This window comes from Tauraco erythrolophus, chromosome 14, assembly GCF_009769465.1.
Source record: "Tauraco erythrolophus isolate bTauEry1 chromosome 14, bTauEry1.pri, whole genome shotgun sequence".
Classification (NCBI taxonomy): Eukaryota; Metazoa; Chordata; class Aves; order Musophagiformes; family Musophagidae; genus Tauraco; species Tauraco erythrolophus.
In genome coordinates this window covers 17873341-17895303 of record NC_141478.1, presented here as the reverse complement: position 1 = coordinate 17895303, position 21963 = coordinate 17873341, and the positions used below count along the sequence as shown (strand labels likewise).

General features: G+C 38.2%; 1 protein-coding gene across 1 annotated transcript; it reads left to right on the top strand.

The window, feature by feature from the left end:
• Positions 1–4158: 4158 nt before the first annotated feature.
• On the top strand, positions 4159–20003 carry BNIP2 (BCL2 interacting protein 2). The gene is given in 13 exon segments (XM_086619976.1): positions 4159–4173; positions 7467–7604; positions 8110–8240; positions 9014–9081; positions 10158–10325; positions 12183–12359; positions 13159–13191; positions 13194–13260; positions 13533–13664; positions 14279–14365; positions 14505–14603; positions 16070–16105; positions 18702–20003. Coding segments are annotated over 11 exon segments (966 nt in total). The 5' UTR covers positions 4159–4173; positions 7467–7604; positions 8110–8190; the 3' UTR covers positions 18751–20003.
• The last annotated feature ends 1960 nt before the right edge of the window (positions 20004–21963 follow it).

Below are 21963 nucleotides of genomic sequence, written 5' to 3'. Positions count from 1 at the left end.
TATCTGTACCTATGTGTAACTGTCTCCTTTTTCTGAGATAAACACACTTGCTAGTATAAATTGGGAACTGTAAGTCAATAGCATACAGACACACATTTGTTTGCAATTCTGCTGGTGCACTGGAATTGTCTCATGGTTTTTATCTGGAAAAGGCAGGTGCAAGAGATCTCCTATTACTTTTATATTTCCACATTATTCCCACAGTTAATGGGTCCCACAGTTTTCAACTGATGTGAAATTTAGGATTAATATCTATTTTTCTTGAGGGCATAGTAGTTAGCAAATATGGTATTAGCAGCAATGTATTTAGTACCTTTCACCTGCAGATACAGAAATCTTATTTAAATCCTAATGAAGAACATCAATAACTTCTGTAAACAAGATAATCATTGTATCCTCCTGCCCCACGACCAATGCAGACATGAGGACTCAAGGACAGCAAGTTGGCTCTATCTTTTTCTCATACCAGTATGGCTGTTTATACCCAACAAACCATGATGCTCTCTGATAGGAAAAATATATTAAAAAAACCCTTAAAACCATACACACAGAGGATGAATAGATTTTCTTTCGTATGTAGGTAGTAGCTATGTCTTTGAAATGGCAAAGGTCTGAGGTTTGGTTTGACTGTTATGAAAAGATGTGCATTCTTTATGTTTTTGTACTTCTCTAGCTGAATTCCAAACACAAGATCTCGACTTAGACCTTGATTTCTTTTCAAAAGCGAGGTATTTGTTCAGAGGTGGAAAAAGGCAAAACATCAGGGACGAGTTCTAGGAGACGTGAAGTGCAAGTCTACTTAAGAACAACTAGTCTGCTAGAGCATCATGGGTCATACCTGAAGTAGCTCAGGGAGGTGTGGGAGAAAGTGCACAGGGACATAGAAGGACTGTGGTGAGGGTCACTGTCTGCTCAATAATTTACCCCCGGATACGCAAAGAGGATGCAACTGTGAAACGCAGCTACTGCATAGCGTGACGATTGATGACAATACAATGGCTTTAAAGAGGTGACTATGTACCAAATAGAAATATCACAAGTGAGACAAAATATTATGGACTACCTGCTTCCTGTCCACACATCTTAAAGCTACTACTCTATAATGTGTTGCTCTCACCATTTTCTGAGACACCACAGGTGTCTAAAACAGGAGCCAAATTATGTGCAGGGACTACAAAAGCAGAGGTAAACTACAGCTCAAAGCCTTTATCATCAAGAAAGGGCAAAATAAAGTTGGAAGAAAACCAGTATCTGTGCTTTCTGTATAGGGAAAATGGCAAGGAAGAATTCTATACAAATGCAGTCTCTACATACAACCCCACAGAGACAGACTTTCAAATGAATGTTTTAAAATTCCAACATTTCTGAGCTGTTGCTTGAAACACTTGAAAGGGGGACATTTTTAATCTAGTTTGTGGAGTTTTTTTTAGATTACTAGAAAATATTTATCTAATAAGTAAAATAGGAAAAGACCATGAAAAAGGTGAATGTTTTGGTATGCTGTTGCTTTTGATGACTGTTTTCTATTTGAAGGTTACTTGTGGATTATTTCAGACCCGAAATAGTGTAACAGTTGATTTTTCCCATGTATAGGACAAAATTCATGCGGCAGAACATTATTCCTTCAAGCTTGTTCTCTTGGTAAAGCTTTCATGTGAGAATCTGCTTATATTTGCAATTGTCTGATGTTTAAAAATAGAATTATTCAACATTCCCTAGTAGCTGGCTCTGACCCCTTGTTTGCTTGTTTTCTAGGTTACATGTGAACGCTCGATAGATTTCCAGCTATATTGTGCCACCACGTGTAGGAGATGGGAAACTGCACAATTTCGCTGACCATCATGGCACGAGTTGGGCGTTGATGTCCTGCAGGTGACGTTTGTGCATTTCAAAGACAGTTTGAGTTTATCAAAAACTGAAGCACGTTCAGAAAAGCATAAAACTATTCAATTTTTTCTTAAAACATTAATTTGCCGGAAAACTTTCAACCTTTTGACTTAATAAATCATGGTGGCCGTTTATTTGCTCTGTTGAAAGACCAGCAAGATTATCTATTGGGTAATAAAACGATTCTCTACAGCATTATTTAATCTCATTTTCTACTTTATCTAAACCAGAATAGAACAGTACTGATTCAAAATCTGTATTCTGACACTTTGCAAACTGAAGTTTGCTGGTAAAATAAGGGGTGTTCAGGCACCAAACTAAAAGATAAGTTTGATCCATGTTAACTGAGCAGCTCATAAAAGAGAACTTCTCTTTTCGGTAATGCAATGTGCCTCTCTAGGAATCACACACACCCTTAATCTTTAAAGCTCAGTTAGACCCAGCTCATTATGGAATAATTCCAGCTGTTCACAGATACTCCTAATCAGCAGGCTGAGATCTCTTGCCATTCAGTCTTCAATACTTACGCAAGACCTTACAAACTGATCACAAAAGTCACATAATCTGATCATCACTACTAAAAGGCGGGTTGCTACAGGCATACGAAGCTCCAAAGTAGGTACACCGGTAAAAATACGTTTGGTGTGCAGCTGGGAGCAGATAGAAAAATATAATGTCCTTGGTCATCTTCTGTTGCATTTTTACTTCCACAAACAAAAAGCAGTGACACAACAAAGGTGGCAGGATACAATATTTGTTCTTTTTGCTGTTTCCCCTCGATGTTTTGCTGAATTTCTCCTACCAGTAGTTACACACTCTTTCTTTATACTTAAGCTAGCTCTTGCTTTACATTTGTAACTATTATCTGATAAACTTACATTACAATAATGTCTACAGGCCTCGGGCTGTTTGCTCTGCATGATGCTAATTCTTTATAAATATATTTTCATGCTCTAATTCATTTACCTTAATAATTGCTTTTTCCTTGTTATTCATAGATTTTATCTTTGCTGGTTGGGGGTGCTTGTGCTTTCTATTCTTCTTTAGTGGTATTTTTCTTTCTCATTTTCATGCATTCATTTCGTCCTCTCCTAGATCACTTTTTAATGCCTTCCACGCTGCTTCTCCACATCTGTCACATTTATTCCAAGTTCCTTCGGTACCCTACAATAAAACAAACTTTGTTGCTACTGTTGCATCGTTTACCTTCGGGCAACAAATTAGCTGTGCATGATTAACTGTGACCAAGTTAGTAGCTGTCTGTACATTGTAACAAAGTGTTAGTCGCAAGTTCTAAACCTTAGCCAAAACCTTCCTCCTGCCTTGATCGCCTCCTCCTCCTAACATTGACTACCGTGACCACATTCTTGGCTATGTGAAAAATATGAAAATGAGATTTATTTAACTTTCTGTGCTTCTGTTGTGCATACATAGTATCGCTACATTATGTCATGAAGGGCTGTATTTTGGATGCCACGTTATACAGCCGAAGACGTAATTCGAAATGATGTGTGGATTCAGTTTTTTTGCTCAGTAACTCTGCTGCCGCTGCCTCGCTGTTACGCAATGCTGATATGATCCGTTCTCCTTCTCCTCACGGAGAAGGTTCCACTCGTGTTTCTGACACTCACCTCACGCTTTCCTGAGAACCTGAAGCATCAGGCGCAGCCCGCCAGCCCGGTACACTGAGCTCAGCGTGTGGCCTTTGCATTTTCCATTCCGCGCCCCGCTCACCGCAGCGCAGCACGCGACCCCCCGGTTCCCGTCCCTGCGACAGGCGGCTGTCCCGGCCGGCCGGGCAGGCCGAGGGAGCTGCCGGTGCGCAGCGGCAGCAGCGGCGCCGGTAATTACCTCCAGCTCACGGCTGCCCGGGCCGGGGAGCTCATCCTCCCCAGCTCCCGGGAGGCGGGGACGAGAGGCCACCCACCATCCCCGCCTGCGCCTCAGAGCGCAGCGAACGCCGCCGCGCGCCGCGCGCCGCGCGCCGCCCGCCCCGCCCCGCCCCGCCCGCCCGCCCGCCCGCCCGCCCGCGAGGAGACTGCGCATGCGCCGACGGCCCGGCGGGCGGTGGCAGCGGCACTCTTTTACGCATGTGCGTCAGTGCGCCAACCCCTCGCGGAGCGGGGCTGTCACGTGCGTCCGGGCGCGTATGCGCTTCCGGGCGAGCCGGGGCGCGCGGCGGAGCGGAAGGTTTCCACAGCGGCGGCGCGGGTGGGGCCGCGGCCCGTCCCCTTCCCCTCCGCTTCCCCTCCGCCCCCCTCCCCTTCCCGTCCCGTCTGCCGCCAGGTACGGTCGCGGGCGGGGCGGTAATGGCGAGCCGGGAGCCTTCAGCCGCGGCCCGGCCGCGCTGTGCGGGCGCAGGGCGGGGCCGCGGCCCGGCCGCCCGCCCGCCGGTGCGCGGGGGGCGATGGGGGCCCTGCCGGGGCCCGGCTTCCTGCGCCTCGGCCGCGAGAGCCGCTGCCGGGCCGCGCCGGGGACGGCCGCTGCCCCAGCCGGCGCTGCCCCGCGGGGAGCGGAGCGAGCTCGTTGTGCGGCCCCGCTCTGCCGAGCTCGGTGCGGCTTCTGGTCGGCGCCGGGAGCGGCGGGGGAAGGGCCGAGCACGAAAACGCTGAACTAGAAGGTCCCGTCCCCCGCCCCGGTCGGGTGTTCACGCCACCGCCGCACAACCTTCAGCCTTGTTTTCGCCGACGGGGGGCGCGGGGGGGGGTTGGCTTACGAGCGCTTCCCTGTCCCCGTGCCCCCTTCTCTGGTGCGGCTGGATAACGGTGGGGCACGGCCGGGGAACCGCTTCGTCCTATGCAGGTTTAGAAAATGCCTGGTGCACAGAGACGCTAGCGGTGCTTTCTAGTGCCTTTTGGTTTAGTTCCTCCTTATTTCTCGCTACTAATGTAGGGCACTAAGTAGCAATTAATTGTTTCTGGTTAACTTGTATGCATATTTAAATCTTGCAATGTCATATTGCTTGTATTTAGGCAGGATATAAATTCTTTTTGACTGTTGTCTAACAAGTTAGAATTTACCTCTAAAAGAACCTCAGTGACTCAGAAGTGCAGGATCTTCTGTTGCTCTGGATGTGGGGCTTAAAGAATTATCCTCAGCGATGAAAGCAAGAGTGTTTTCAAAAGTTTTCTCTTTTAGCTGGCTGATTTATCCATGCTTTGATGCTGAAAGAAGGGAGTAATAGGAGATGAAGAATTGGCTATTATTATTAAAATCTTTGCATGACTTCATTGTGTAAAAGTGCAAGTGGTAAAGTTTGGATGTCTGTCTTCAGATCTAGGAAATGTTTCCTGGGATCATGGCTAGTGTGGCCAAAAAAGCCCATGGGATTATAAAAACGTTTAGAAATTGTAGTGAGCTGCACCACATGGATATGCGTACCAGAAAATATATCTCTTCCTTACTTTTGGCTTACTGTAAAATCAAGGATGGAAAATACTCTTAGAGGCACCTCTTTAGTGCCTGGAATCTGAAATTCACTTAACTATGCTCAGTTAATGTTCCTGTTGAAACGGTGAAGATGAAATGTAGAAAAAAGGAGGCTAACCTCTTTTGAAATTGATTTCAACTTCCTGAGACTGAAGCAGCATGCTCCTCTTCGCCGATGGGGTACACAGTTCAGTAGTGTGCTCATCATTGTCATTGTCTTGCAAAATTAACTTGGTATTTTTTCAATTTCACATGCTGAGGTGCTGATCAAGGACTGAATATAGGCGTTTGTACTGGATAGGCAGACATGACCATATGGAGCACGGCACACATTTCCAACCATCCGGTTGTCATTTCTTCAATTCTTTCTGGGCTGCCATGTTGCCACAAGACTTGCTTTTCTAGGCCCAGATTAATGCACGCTGGCAAAAATGGGAAGCTAAAAGGTCCTTGCGGTCTCAGTACCAACTCCAAGCATCAGTGCGCTATCAACATTCTTCCCATAACAAATCCCGTACTAAATCCAAAACACAGAGCTCTTCTAGCTGCTGAAAAGAAAAACTAACTCTGTCCTAGTCAAAACCAGGACACCATATAAATGCTTAACTCCTGTTTATTTGTGTATTCTTCTGAGAACTCAAGGGTGAAAACCTAAAAGATAATTTCTGCAAGGGGTCTTTGACTTCATGAAAGAAACAGTCTCGTGCATTCTAGTGCCTTTTTTCTTTTTAAATATCTGGGACAGATTAGCGTGTCTGTTTAGCTGTAAACTAAGTTTTTAAAAATGGCAATTTATAATAGGCTTCTTACACTGTCGTATTTAGTATTCTAGGATCTACCAACAAAGCCAGCTCGGTATTAATGAGAGAACTCTGAAAAGTATCTCTTCTTCCAGGAAAAAGGATGAGGACACTGATGTTTGACTTCTGCTGCAAGCAGTAATACTCTTCAGATGCAAACTTAAGTAGGTTTAACCTGGTGTTCCGGAAATGGAAATCCGTTCATTAGCTGTAGTGGAAGAGGTAGTGGGTTTTAGTGGTGTGTTTCCTTTTGATACTTTTTTTTCGTTTTGTAATATTGTAACTTGCCTGTTGAGATACTTAAAAGTATAAAAGGCATTGTTATGCACCAAAATCCAGTGGTGCCAGTAAGAGAACGGAACCACATGGCAATTCTGCATCCAGATGTTCTTTGATGTGTTGAAGTTTGGCCTTTAAATCAGACTTGACTTACCTCGACTGCTTAGGGCACCTTGACTTCTCATACTTCATCTCAGTGTCCTGAAACAAATGCATAAAGAACTATGCACGTATTCACTGTTGCTGCTGATCAAAATATGATTTTATCTCCGAGCAAATATTTACAGTTCATTGTTGCAAGCACTCAGCAGGTTAGTGTCCAGGAGAAACTGTATGCTGAGAATATCAGCACCGTAATGAAAGATGGGTATGTTTCGTGAGGAAAGCCATATGATTCGAGCAGCAAGAAACTGCTCCTAACAGCGTATTTTCAAAAAGGACAAATAGAAAGAGGGCAAGTGGGAGGACAATTGCTGGGGACAACTCCTTGGAGATTGTGTGCACAGGCACATACTGCCAGCAGCTGAGTGGTGCAAGGGCTGAACAATTCAAAGAAGGAGAGTCTGACCCTTGAGAGGAAATAGCTTGCTACCTTCTAGAAATTTTATTTCAATTTCCTGGGTGAGGGAAGCAGGGAAATGTCAGTAAAATAAGTTTAAGTTTGGGTCGTTAGTGTTAAATTTATCTCTGATACTGCAGTTTTACAAAAAAGTAGTTGTTTAATTTTTTTTTTTTATCAGCTTATCTAGTGTTGCTTTGAGCGTTGCAGAACGTTTTAAAATCTGTCTGTGGTTATAATCAGGTCATGAAAAGAAAAATTGAGATTTGTTGTGAAAGATGATGATCCTACAGAACAGTAAATGTAATGTTTCTTTTTTAGCCACGTAAAAAATAGATTGTGTCTCTGGCTGAATTAGCAGTATGATTGCATTGAGACTTTGTACTTACTTGTGTTCTGTATTAATTGCTTATTTGCGTTTAAAAATACTCAGTTTCCTCTTTTGATTGGTGTTAATTTTTTTAACATCTTCATTGATAAGTTTGCCTTTTCCTTTTCCTGCCAATCTTTAGAGCCAACGCAGTCAAGAACTTCAACTGGCTTGGACTTGTAGGTCAGCAAAATGGTTTATTATGTTCCATTGTTGGGGATTCCTTGTTGCTGGTGATGGGTAAACCTGAAAAAACACAACTTCACTTCCATATCACAGGGTGAGTTCTCTGAAAACACCTTCAGAAATAGTTATCTTTAAAGTGTTTGTTTTGTTGTGGTTTTTTTTTTTTAAGAAGTGATTTCTATTTTAGATCTGCCCATCTGATGTTGTTTTTTTTCTCAAAATATACACTTATTCATTATCTCCTATAGAATCTAGAGAGCTGTCAGGTTTCTTACAGTTTGGAGTGAGCTGGTGTAACCCTAAATGATAGCTCAGGTTGCACAGGGCCTTGATTTGAATTGAGAGGCTTTATGCTGCAGGGCATTGGACTGCAGGAGATCCCTTCCAAGCTAAATTACTGTACGATAAACCATTCCATAAGCAGTTTTGTATGAGAAAAATAAAATGGAAACAAAACATAATATTTTCTCTGTTTTGTTTTGGTTCCATCCCCCCACCCCCCAGCATAATACCTCAACTTAGTGATAAGTGAAAGGCTGTGTTGCAAGCATGGGAATTACAGTAGTATTGAACTAGCATCTTCTGTTATCTTCTTGCAGCTCCTCTTTAGCCCACTGTCCTGAAGACAAGAGGTTCTGGCTGATCAGGAGTCTCTATTAGCAATTCAAGTTGGCTGGAGAATGGAAGGTGTTGAGTTTAAGGAAGAATGGCAAGATGAAGATTTTCCAAGGTTTTTAATTTTTTTTTTTTTTTAAGTAATTCAAATCAAATGCGTAACATCCAGAATAAACTACCTCGTTATCTTCCTGGTGAACTAACTCTCAATAATAATTTTGAAGTGCTTTCCAGTAATATAGTGGACTTGAAAAGGTTTTGTGGCATGTTTCTTCATGGTCTGGGAAGGGATCACTTCATGTTCATGTGTAAGTTAAGTAGTACAGGAATGCCACTGTTCAAGCTTCCAGTGTTACTAAAGTGAAAATTTGTAAGTTTGGCTTTGTTTTCTGTGGTCATCTTTTGCAGCTGCATTGTTTGCATATTATTACCAGTGTCTGAAGAACCAAATATTTCATTAAGCAACATTTCTGAGCCAAATTTTTAATGGTTAAGACTGCTAGTGATGCTTGGGCCTGTGAAGAAACTAAACCAGCTGACTTCAGAGGCATTTTGTAATAACATGACTAAACTACTTCTCTCATGTATTTAATGTGACGTTTTCTCAAGGAAGAATATGACAAGTTTTCTTAAGGATGACACATGTTAATAGCAACCAGTATTTTGGCATTTGTCACATAGACAGATGGTCGCTTGAATGCTGTGAAGGAATTTGCTGCTTTCCTAGTTTCTTTGCTGAAAGCTTGAACTTAGGCTATAAGTAAATATAGTTCAGTACTATCCCACAGTGGTGTTTTTTAGTAGTGCCTACGTCTAAATGTTTGGTGTTTAGCTGGCTATTTAAAAAACAAAAAGTTTTGTAACATTAATTTCTACTTTGTGCACCAGGCCCCTGCCAGAGGATGATCCTGTTGAGTCAGATATATTGGCTGCAGCTGGGACAGAAAGTGAAGCTGGTAAGAACCTTCCGCACCAGTCGAGCTGACTGCTTCCTACTTAGATGGCTGTTTTGAAGCTCTGTTTTGGTTTAGGGTGTATTTTTGGTTTGGGTTTTTTTTTGGAGTCAAGCTTGAGGAAACAGCATTCTAAATGATGTTTTTGTACGTGAAGTGTTAAACGTCTTGTCTAGAAAGAAAAGGGTTTCGGAATAAAATATTCATCCACCCTGAGAACAGAGGTATCCAGGTAATACTGGACAAAAATGGATCCTGACCTGTCTTAAAATCTTGGTTCATTATTTGGCTTCTATGCATCAGTTAAGGCTTACCTTAGTTTCGCTCCAAATTTCAGACGCTTGTGGCCTTTTAAGGACGTTGCCTGTCCACATGGTCAGAGGGGAAATAATACAGATGGGGTTTTTTTACATTTTAAAATTTTTTTGATCTTGTCTGTCTGCTGTAGTTGTGGCATTTTCAGTGCTGGATCAGTCATTTATTTTATTCTTTGCTTTCAACTGCTGTCTAAGTCACACAAGTATTTGCCTTGTGTCTCAAAACATGCTGTGTATTCACTTAGTAGTTTCTTTAATTTTCTGTCCTCACTGTTGTCTGTCAGCCTTCTTTCTTTTGCAGCTTGTATATTATTTTTATTTCATCAAAGATGGTTATGATGTTACCAATACCTAACAGCAAGGGCTAGGGATGTGAATCTGTAGCATTATTTGCAAGACTTATTTAGTATAAAATCTAGAACAACTCATGGTACACTTTGATAGAACTAGCAAGGGTAATATTTGCTTAGGTGGTGGCAGCACTTCAGGTTTTTCTTCTGTAGGGAGTATGGTGGTCTACCAATGTCATCATAGCCTGTATGCAGTGGGGTAAACTTAGTCTTGAAGACTTGAGAACTTTGACCTCCAAGTGCTGCTCTTTCCACCCTGTGTTTAGTTCTTATTCCAAAGATACATCATTTAAGTTACGGGCGTTAACTTACAATGTGTTCTGAGGAAGCAATGTGCTCTTCTGTCTTGTTAATACACTTACCTAAACTTGCTTTAGCTTTGAAAAGAAATAATTTTCTTTTTTAAATTCAGAAGTTAATGGAACCAAAGTGAGGAAGAAACTAATGGCTCCAGATATTAGCTTAACTTTGGATCACAGTGAGGAATCTGTTTTGTCTGATGACTTGGATGAGAGTGGAGAAATTGATTTGGACGGTTTAGATACTCCTTCAGAAAATAGCAATGAGTTTGAATGGGAAGGTAAGTGTTTTGTTACTTTTGTCCGATGCCCTAAAATATTTCTACTTTTTATGTGCAGGTCAGCAGTTTTTTAGGTGGGAAATAACTGACTCAATATTACACGAGGAAAAATATAAAAGGAGTGAATAGATTAGAAATCGGAAATAGGCACAATTAATGTTTTAAAGACTAGTAATAAGGCAACGTAATGGCTGTAACTCCACATAAACTTAGGTGAATGTCACTAAACACCTGTAAGACTCCAAGCTATGGAAAATCTTCTCCATTGCAGTATGTTTTTAAGAACCAACCATGGGGAAAAAAAAACAATCAGAAGTGTTTTACATGTATTATAGATTATTTTTAAATGAAAGTGAACCATATAATGGGAGATAGATTATAGATTAGCTAGTCAGAAATCCATGAATTGCAAGACTTTCTATTTAAGGAGGATTGATTGGTATTTTTAAAAATACTGAGTAACACTTGTTCTCATATCTTACTGTGGTGAGAATGGCAAAAGGTCAGTAGCCAGAGAGTTCGCATGCTTTCTGGATTGACTGGAAGTGGTAAAGAGCTTCTGTTTTGTGTCAAGGAATTCTGAAATGACTTGATAGGAAGTTAACTTGGCTATAGCCACACTAGTAATGATCTTAATTTTAAGAAATGAATAGACGCTTCATCTTACTCTTATAGGCAAAACCTGGAGAGTCTAACAACTTTTATTGAGGTAAAAAGGTTCTATGTAGGAGTTGAAGCACAAGTTTTAAACTTGCAGTTTAATTATCTTTTAAGACCCTTTTATGTATGCCAAGAACTGTAAACTTCATGACTTAAGAATGTCTTTAAGTAAACATGTAAATGCAATTATTATTTTTTTAATTCTGGAGATAAAATAATTTTAATTCCTGAGTAAACAGGAAGATCTCTACTGTACCATATGAAACACTACCTGTTCTTCATTCCTAGACAGATAGCTTATAAAGGGAGAAAGAAACAATGTTTTAGAATAAGGGTTTTTTTTAATAGCTAATTAAATATTGCAGGTGAAGTCTTCATAACAGAGACTGTGGGTTTACCTGTGTAAAAGGATTTTCATCATTTTAGAGAAGAAGAATTGGTATTTAGGGTTGGTTTTGCAATGATGCAAAGGAAATGTTCCGGATGCTTGTGCCTTGTTTTTAAAAGTGGCTGAAAAGGGTTTCTGTCTTTTCTTCCTTTAATGCTGCTGCCTTCATTTTCCTGGAAGGATAGTTTCAATTAACAGCTTTGTCTTGGGAACAGACAACTAACTTGCAGTAGGTTTTTTCTCGCTTTGGGTAAGGTCTATGCAACAAAGTCAAGAATCATAACTTAATTGGAGCAAATTGTTTTACAGATTGCTGTCAGCATAAATTGCATATATATTGATTGCACACATGTGAATTAGATTTAATTTCTAATAGATTTGCCTGCATGTCTGCTTGCAAGGTACTGTCAATGTTTTAAATCACGCTTTTATGTAAATCTGTGATCAAGCAACCTGTGTAATTATCACTGGAGTTAACCACTTTGTCTGTTTTGGTGAGATTCACCAAGGTCCGAGTTCTGAAAGCCTACAGTTGAATAGGCTTCCTACATGAATGGAAATTTGTCATGTACTTTAACACAGAAAATTACAGTCAATGGATAACTGCCCACATAGTGTATTTTGATAAAATACATGGCACCAATGAGATCTGACTTTGCAGTGACTGAAGGAACTAAGTCAGCTGATATGTCTGACTGGCTAAAGAATATTAAATAGATTGAATAGCAAAGTGGTTAACCTGTGTTGTAATTGATTGTTGCTATACATAGTATTCCTAATGGATCTTGAACATGTTTTAACTTTGGCAGATGATCTTCCAAAGCCAAAAACTACTGATGTAATTAGGAAAGGATCACTTACTGAATACACTGCGGCAGAGGAGAAAGACGATGGTCGACGCTGGCGAATGTTTAGGATTGGAGAACAGGACCATAGGGTGGACATGAAGGCGATTGAACCATATAAAAAAGTTATCAGTCATGGTGGTAAGGATTAGTGGTGGGCTGAGGGGCACTGTTGAGAAACTACTTCTTTAAGCTGAGTTGAGGTGGCACAGGAAGAGCTTTGGGCATAAAGGCTCACTTGTTGCATTATTATGGCATATTATTGATTTAATGTTTTTTCCCTATTAAACTTAAAGTCTCAAAATGCACAGATGTTTAAATGAAGCTACTAACATGCACAGATGCAATAAGATATACTTAACTGTTTGACAGTGTCAGTGCTTCCAGCATAATTTTTAGGTTTCAAGAGTGTTGAGAGCATTAACTGTAGATATGCTAAGGTCTAAATCAGTTTAATGACTGTTAAATTTTCCCAACAGGCTGTGGAGTTTAGGTTGGAAGAAAAGTTGAATATATAAAATGTCATTAAATATACTGACATTCTATACTGAGATGTTGATTGTAGGTACAGCATTTGATTTATATCAACTTCAACTATTTCTTTAGAAGTAGACAAAATTGAAAAAGAAATCTTGAGGTTTTCTGTAACTATATGAATCGGTCCATATAGAATAGATGTTTGTAAGTCTCTTTAAGATTTATTTTTTTATTTTAATATTTCATAATATTTTAATATAATACATTATAATATATTAATTAATATAATATATTAATTATATATAATATAATATATTTTTACATAAGATATATAAAATATTTAAAATATTTATTTAAGATTCATTTAATAATTAAAAGCTTACTGAATGTGCTTGACTTTGTGTAAATGTAGTTAATATATAGTCACCTTTGTCACTACTGATGCTTTTTTCTTTGTTTTTAGGTTATTATGGTGATGGGTTAAATGCAATTGTTGTATTGCTGTTTGCTTTATGCCTGAAAGTAGCCAGCCTAACTACAGATACCTAATGGACAATCTATTTAAGTAAGTCATTATCTGCCTCTGAATACCGTCTTAATTTCACATTCTGAAACTTGGTATTTTAATGTAAGGGTGATTGCTTCTCTCTCTTTTTTTAATGAAGCTTTTTATATTTCAGATGAGGGAAAGGTAACAAATAAAAAAGCATCTACTTCCAGGGGAAGGAAAAAAATTGCCAATTCTATACCTTTAAAATGTATTTAGCACTACTAGGAGTTACTTTAATATCCACAGATCTTCACTTGAAAGTTGGTTTTTTTTGCTTGTCTCTGCAGGTATGTAATTGGCACTTTAGAGCTGTTAGTAGCAGAGAACTATATGATAGTTTACCTGAATGGTGCAACAACACGGAGAAAAATGCCAAGTTTAGGCTGGCTTAGGAAATGTTATCAGCAAATTGATAGAAGGTAAGAAGCTCTGCAGTGTTTTCTTACGATATTCACATGCTCAGTGATACACATTTTTAGGAAAAACTGCTGTTTAATGTGGTGTTTGGTACATACTGGTTAAGATTTAATTAAGCAAATTGCCTGATGTATCGAAAACCTCTTTTTAAGGTAGACAGTGGGGAATAATGCTACAGGCATGCCTGGGTTTTTTTTTTGTTAATTTGTTTTTCAGTGCTTTTTTAGTGAAAATAGTAGGGTTAGAATACTGAATACTGTTACCACATAGAATGTCATTAAAACTTCATGTATTAATATGATAAGGTAGTAAGGGGGGTCCTTTGTGAACCACTTCATCATTAGTTGTGTAAAAAGATTCAAAGAAACTTCTCTTTGGAGTGTTATTTCCTTGTCATTGTTGTGAAACTGATACTACATTTTAAATTTTGACTATACAGTTGTATACTATTTTATTTTCTTCTGGCAGATGGTAATTTCTGATAATGGAATGTCAACATACTAGATTTATGTGACAGTTCTTGCAAAAAAGATACTTTTTATATATTTAAAAAAAAACCTTCTTGTCATGCTGCCTTTTTGTTCCAGTAGTTATGTGTGCTGTTTGAATCTTTCAGGTTAAGGAAAAATCTGAAATCATTAATCATAGTTCATCCTTCTTGGTTCATCAGAACACTTCTTGCCATCACAAAACCTTTTATTAGGTAATACTCTGGAAGGTATTTCTTTTTTTTTTTTTTGAATCCTAAGAACTGCTTACTTTAAACTTCAAAAACTGTTTTAATATTGATCTACTGAAATATTTTTAAGTTGTAACTGTACCCTGCATTTGTTCTTCCACAGCTCAAAATTCAGCCAAAAAATTAGGTATGTCTTTACCCTGGCAGAACTAGCTGAACTCATCCCCATGGAATATGTTGGCATCCCAGAATGCATAAAACAGTACGTTTTATTATTCAAACATGTTCTATGCTGATCATGTTTTAGAACCAGTATGTATTGTATTCAGTGATTGGTTTGAGTGTAACACTTTGCATTTAATAAAATTTAATTTAACTCATATCATTGCTATCTCTAGGAGGAGTATCCATGTTCGACTACATTGCTAACTACAGTTTCGTATGCAGGAGCTTGGATAGTTGAAATGTTAATGTATAGGGATTTTCATGGATATTGCCTTAAGTAATTACCAAGTTATGATGTGTGAATTAGTCTTCTAGAGACAAGGCCTCATTCCAGTTGTTCTACCCCTTAGTGTACTAAACTGGCTTCTGAGCAAGAAATTCTAGGCATGTTGATACTGAAGTTATTTACAATATCTTCAGTGCTCATGCTAAAATGTGGAACAAGTGAAGTGGCGAAACACCACTAGGATTAGGATTTCATTTAAAAGAGGTGTGGTGGAAAAATCCTAAATCCCTACCCATAACAGTTTTAAAACTACTTTGGTGAAGGCAGCATCAATGTCCTTGGTTTTCTCCTCTTCCTTCCCTCCAAATATAAATATCCCTTTTAATGTCAGCACAACTCTACTCTTGAATATGATTATGATAATTTTGTCAATAGCATTTGTGGGTGCACTAATAGAGTAGAAACCACAAACTTGGATCTTAAAAAAGCCAGATGAAAGTACTAAAAATTCTGATGACAAATTGATCAGCCCATTAGAGGGTATAACATCCAAAACCTGTAGAGTATGGATCACGATAGGTCATCACAACTGGGAACTCCATATGGAAAGATGGCATAGTCTCACTATGTGGACAGCAGGACGCATCCGTGTTGGAAAAATCCACAAATTCCACTTGCTCCCCGCCCACTGCAAATAGCTGGTTATTGCAGTAAACATTCAGCTGGTATCAGTTGCACAATTTAACTTTTTATAAAATAGAGAAAATGCAATTTTCTTGGGGTGGGGAGGAAAGGCATGACTATGCTGAAGCAGCCTTGTGCTGTCTTTGGAATATTTTTTAACTGGGGCTTTTGAAGCATGTGTTATGAATATTCAGACTGTTCAGGTCTTGAAAGATTCCATTCTGTATTGATGAACCTTTAACTGTTCTGCAAAGGCTGGACTTGGTTGGCTTACGGAGTTGATTCAGACTTCTGTGGAGGATTGTATCTGTCTTCAAACTGTTACAAATACAGACATTAAATTATAGCGATTGATGTTAATACTGTGCAAGAAGTTGTATTGAATTCATATGTTATGTCATACTATCTAAATCTTAATGCTTCTTGTTTAATGATTATAAATGTTGGAAGTACAATATATTTTTTTAACTGTATCAGTTTCAAAACTTCCTATGCTTCTACAAACTGTATTGACACTAATAGCAGTTTGCAGCTTCTGTTGAATTTGGCCTTCGTATGTTATATTTACTGAAATCAGACTTTTCCTCACCAAGGTATGAAGAAGAAAAGTTTAGAAAGAAACAGAAAAGGTATATTCATATTTTGATTAGGGTTGCATCTAGATAAGACTGTTTGCACTGCAACTAACTCCTGGTTGATTGGCTTGCATAAAGGAATAAGCATTTGTAAATATAAACATGCACTAGTGACTAAGTTTTTATGCATGAAAGTAACTATACTGCCTGCAAGTACAGTATATCATCTAAAAGAACTCTCCCTGTATGTTCAAACAGATATTTGTGAATAGTTTCTATTACTTTATTGCATGAGAAGCTCACTCTTAAGGGGATACATGGATTCTCAACTGAATCTTCGAAGAGGCAAAAGTAATACTTCTGTATGAGTTGATTAAATCAAGTTTCACTGTTTCTAACAAGAAGCGATGTCTGAAGGAAGAGCTGTTTTTAAGTGCTAAGCTGTAGCTATGCATCAGCAGAGATGCAACTCTGAAAAGTTCTAATATTGAATCTTATTTTGTATTTTTGGTATTCATTACCTTTTTAGTTATTAACTTCACAGATGCAATCTAAATTAGTATTTTTAGTGCTGTTTGTATTTGCAGTGCCTATGTTCCTTTCTAATAAACATTTGGATTTTCAGTCTCTTGCTAACCAAGCTATTCCAGCAGCTGATGAGTATTTTTGAATGGATACGTTATTTTTTTCACTCTATCACTAACAAATGTACTGAAAGGTTTTGCTACTAACTTTGCCTTTTTTTAGTTACTCTTTGTGTGTGTGCATAACTATTGAGGGAGGTTTATTGTCTAAATTGGGTAATGAACATAGAGCAGAATACTGAGAGATGAAAATAAAAGGAACGTAAATTCTTTCTGAAAGCTAGCAGGTAAAGCTATTGACAAGTGTTGAACATTTCCTAGGAATTATTCCAATTAAGCAATAATCTTGCAGTGAAGTACTAAGCTTGTCAAATTTAAGAAACCCTTTCAGTACATATTGAACAACAGTTCTGCTCGATTTTTGTTCTTCCCTAGTGGGCATAATTTAGCTCAATTCTATTGCAAGTCCATTGTATTCAGGATTCAAACCTGAGACATTCAGACAGTAATGTAAAAAGTTTTAAAAATCTCCAGTCCAACAAGCACTTTTTAGTGTCCCTGCTGATACCATCAATTCTACTACTCTTGCTTTTGTAAGTAGTAATATGTCTCTAAGTGAAACTTATGTGTAGAGGAGAGATCGACCACACACACTGTTTGATACTGAGACTTTAATCAGGTTGAAAGCAGTTGTAGGCATTATTATAATAGGGAGAAAGGAGAGGTGTTGAAGGTTAGTTACAAAATTTGTTGAGGATGGCAATAGGAATTCTGTGGCTATGTGTATGAGTCACTTTGGAAGCTAGAATATGATATAATTCTATGGATTTATATTGTCAGCTGTATGTTTATGCATAGCTTGTTTGCATTAGCATACCATATTTTCTTACACTTTTTGTGATTAGTCCCATAAGTTATGTCAAAACATACTTTCCTAAGATCCTGCAGTGAGGACAGGGATGAGTTGCAGCTGCGTACTGTGCAGGTGAAAGGGTATTCGACTAGGACTGTTACTTCTAGACAACACTGCTCCAGATCTATTGCATCCTTATGTACTAGGTTCAGTTCTTACAGCTGCAAAAAACCCACAACCAACCTTGTCTCCTCTTTTTATGGGTTCATGGCCTAGAAGAGCTGTCATTGTTTTTATTATTTGAAAACTAGCTGGTTATAGTTTGAGAGACTGGACAGGTAGGTTAGACAATTAGGTTGTTAGAAGACAAACTTGGTCTTAGCCTGTCTTGCTTGGAACTGCTGTTGGTTTTAAAATTCATTTACATCCATGCACAGCTTCTTTTCCAGAAGATACAGTTAAGACTGTAGCTTGTTCTTAGTGTAAAGAAGAAAAGTACATCTTGTGCAGGACTGTCAACAATCCACTGGTTTCTACAAAGCAGCATTTTGTTTGCTACTCCCAAGACAACTTAAACAACAGCAGCAACAAAACCAAACAAACCCTAAACCACAAATGACCAAAAAAAAAAAAAAAACCCCAAACGTTTTAGCAGTGCAATTGTGAATTTTTCCTGGTAATGGTAAGAGTCTTGGAACTTAATAGAAAAAGTATAGCAGTTAAGGAGCCACTAAACTTTTGTTGATTCAACTAGTGCTGTTACCTTCTTGGCTTAATTACTATAACTAAAAGTAATTCTGTGCTTATTCTGCAGTGTATGAATTCATCAAAGCAGTGCTTGGCGGTATTGTCATGTTACCTGTAAACTCATTCCTGCTTGCATTCATTAATAAAAGCACAAAACCTTCTTTTCTTTTGTAGTCAAACTTCACTTGTGCTTTTCAAATCCTTCCTTTCAACTGCTATAGTTATTTAAATGACTTCTTAACAATTTAATTAATTTCTAGGGGGCCGTAGGAAAATATTTTTTTAAAAAAAGCATTGTTGTGACTGCATTCAATAAAAATCTTAACTTAAGATTTATTTACTAAAACCTTTTCCATGTAAAAAGTTTTGTATTTTTCTTGTTAAGATTACTAGTTTTAATATTGAGCTATCAAACTAAACTACTTCGTAACATAGTTTTAATTTTACTTCTTTCTTTGCTAAGCAGAGTTGACCAAGAGCTGAATGGAAAACAAGAGCAGAGAAGTGAACAGTAAGTTTGGAGTCCAAACAAGACTGAAGAATATGCAGATGGAATTACGCTATTTTTGCTCCACTTACAATGCATTCTTTGTGTGTGTATATATTATCTAACCTGTTGCAAAAGGTGCTTAGTTTCTCTCGACTAGCACACGGTGGACTGCTTACTGCTGTATTGGTTTGTCTTGACTTTAATAGCTGTGTTTATGTAATCATTTTATACTGCTAAATGTCAAAGAACCCTCTGTTTTTGGAGGATGTTCTTGCAATTGTTTATCTAAATGATGCATGTTCTTCAGTAAAATATTTATATACCTAAATGTTAAAGGAAAGAGATAATATATATTTTTATGACTGAGCAATATATTGTTTGTGTACCTGCTGAAAGAATTCATTTGCAGGTGGACAAGGCCATAAGTTACTTGTTATTGTATAAATCTATTTTGCTGTAAATGGTCAAGTGCATTTCTTCGTTGTCATAAGAACCTTAGTTTGTTTGGATATTAACAATCACATAATGTAGTCTTTCACAAGTATGGAGATCTTTATTTTTGTTCACATACCTAATACAAGCAGTACTCATTTACCTCACTAGAGTGAGCTTGAGCTTTCGTGCCTTTTAGTCTGTTTTTTTCAGAATGCAGAACTGCAGTTCTGTGAACTTCAGTTTGTTGGCCAAAAGGTTTAAGCCGAAGCCACAATAGAAGCTGAACTGTTTGAGAGACTACTAAGATATTGGACCTTTCTCAATTTAAGTTGTGAATTTAGATTCTGCTTTAGTAAATCAAGGCTATCTCAGCTACCAGTAAGAAATTAGTTCGTTGCAGTTCTTCCTGGATGAGTATTGGTTGTCACCAGTAGGAATTCTGGTCATACACAGTAGAGCTTGGAAGCTACATAGATATTCTAGCTGTAATATTGTTTGCAGAGGTATGGGGAGTCTTGTTACCTGTGTCATCCTTGTAGATGAAACATCCAGTTCTAAAGCTCTTAGTTTGGCATATAACAGTCCTAATTTCACCTAACACAAAAAAAAGGTGATTTAAAGCTTTTTGTTTGTTTGTTTGTTCTTCTCCCTGCAATGGTAGTAAACTTAGGTGTGAAAGAGGTGTTCTTGGACTCATAACTAGTGTTAATAGGTTTATCAGGGCAACAATAATGCACTGGTTGATATGCTGTAAAAGTTTGTAACATCTGTTGATAATCGTTGCTGTTTCCCTGTGAGGACAGCTGCATGCAAATAAATCCATTCAGGAGTTGAGCAATATAATACGGTAGCAAATACGTTAAGTCTTCACTTTGGGTTTCTATTGTGCTCACAATTTTTCTTAATGCCAAAAATATCAGTCTCAATTATATTAAAAACTAGTGTTACACAGTTCTCTTATTTATTAAAAAGATAAAGTTGCGTTCAACAAGATGACTACCTGACACTGGTAAATAGCAGTCAGAGAGTTCCATGGTCAACACTTAATACCAATTAACACTTAATCTACTGTCTCTAATGATACATGTATAGACTCTGAGAGCATCTTCATGTCAGATGAGGGCAAATTGCCCATATCTGTGGGAGTTTTAAGTCTGCAATTCAGAGACTTTCATCTCAAGATCTAGGTACTTTTGTTACATCAGGTTCTGTATCACAGTTTCAAGGAGATTAATATGCAGGATATTCTCTTTCAACAGGCAATGCTATTTCAAGTTGCCTTGCATCCATTTCATCAGGTTCGGATCTTGCTCTGAAAGCACAACACAAATGCAAACAGTTTCTTTGGGGCCGTCTAATCTCCTGCTTCAGTTTTGGTATTGACCCAGATTAATGTAAAGTTCCAGTCAGTAAATTGAACACTTGCAGCCTGTTTTCTTCTGATGCATTCACAGGGCAGTGTGTGAACATGGAAACCTGTAAGCCTTCCTGATTTTTACTGATTCTGTGTGAGTCCTAATACTAAGCATTCTGATCATCTCATTTCAAATTTTTCCTCATTTAAAAAGTATTATTCTTAGTAAAATCATGTTCCTAGTGGGAGGATTGTAGTTACAGATATGCTGTTGCTTCCGATGTGTATAGTGCAGTATAGAGTAGCCAGTCCTCTGTATAGGCCATATTATCGAATGATGGGATTGTTACTGTTGTCTTTCCTGGTGGCTGAGTGATTCTACAGTTTCATGCTGCAGCAGTACTTTTTCTTTTGGAAACGTGTATGTGCTTTCTTAACGGTTTATTTCTCTAGTATAAGTTCTTGTGAAGGAGTATACAGCACAACTATCCTTGTCCCTAAAGATACGCAGCTTGAGGAACAGGTGTACTAAAGAATTATTCTCTTCTGACCTTTTGCAACTCATCATTTAATGGTGAGGTAGATGTTTACAAAAAGCGAAGAGGTCCCAAAGTTATCTTGAACACAAATGGGTAACTTTTTGTCAAACTTATATTTTTAAATCTATAAAGTAATTTAATATATTTTAGTGTTTAAAAACATGAAAAGTTAGAATGTCATACTTTAATAAAAGTTATTTCAAAACCTGAATCATTTTGGGATAAGATACAGTATTGCAGGGAATTCACCTTTCAATGGCACTTCCTTCTAAAAGTAAAACTCACGTTGCTAGAACACCGTTTGAGCCCTGTCAAGAAAAGATAATGTCATGAGTCACTAACTTACCTTTGATTTGGCAGTCTCATTAGTTTGTGTATATATATATGTATGTGATAATAACTCATTAGTTATCTTTTGTTGTTACTGTGCGCAACTGAAGTAGAGATGTTTGGGCCTCTGTGTTTGGATGTGACATTTTGTACATCTACAACAGGGAAAGTGTTCAGAAGTGGCAAAGGTGTTTTGGAGAAGGTGTCATTAAAAACTGATGTGAGCAGACTCTAGATTGCTTGAAGGTTTTTGAAATTCTGTGTAGTACGGCAAAGCCTTGTTCTGTTGGAAAGTAGTGGAGAGCGATGTATAAGGACTTAGTGCTGAAGCAGATCGAAGTCTTTGAGGTTCTGGAATGTTAAAATGGAGAATTTTTAGTTCCAAAAAGCTTAGAACTAGTTAGAATAATATGTAACCTTGCTCATAACAATGCAGTTTAGCATTTTTTTCCTTTATTTTCAGTGAAGAGTAGTACTTCTTGCTGTGAGGAACTTTGTACTGAGAAACAGTAATTCCGAATTGCACGCAATTTGGTATATAACCTATATTTGTTAGCATGTTTCAGCAAGTTTGTTGCAT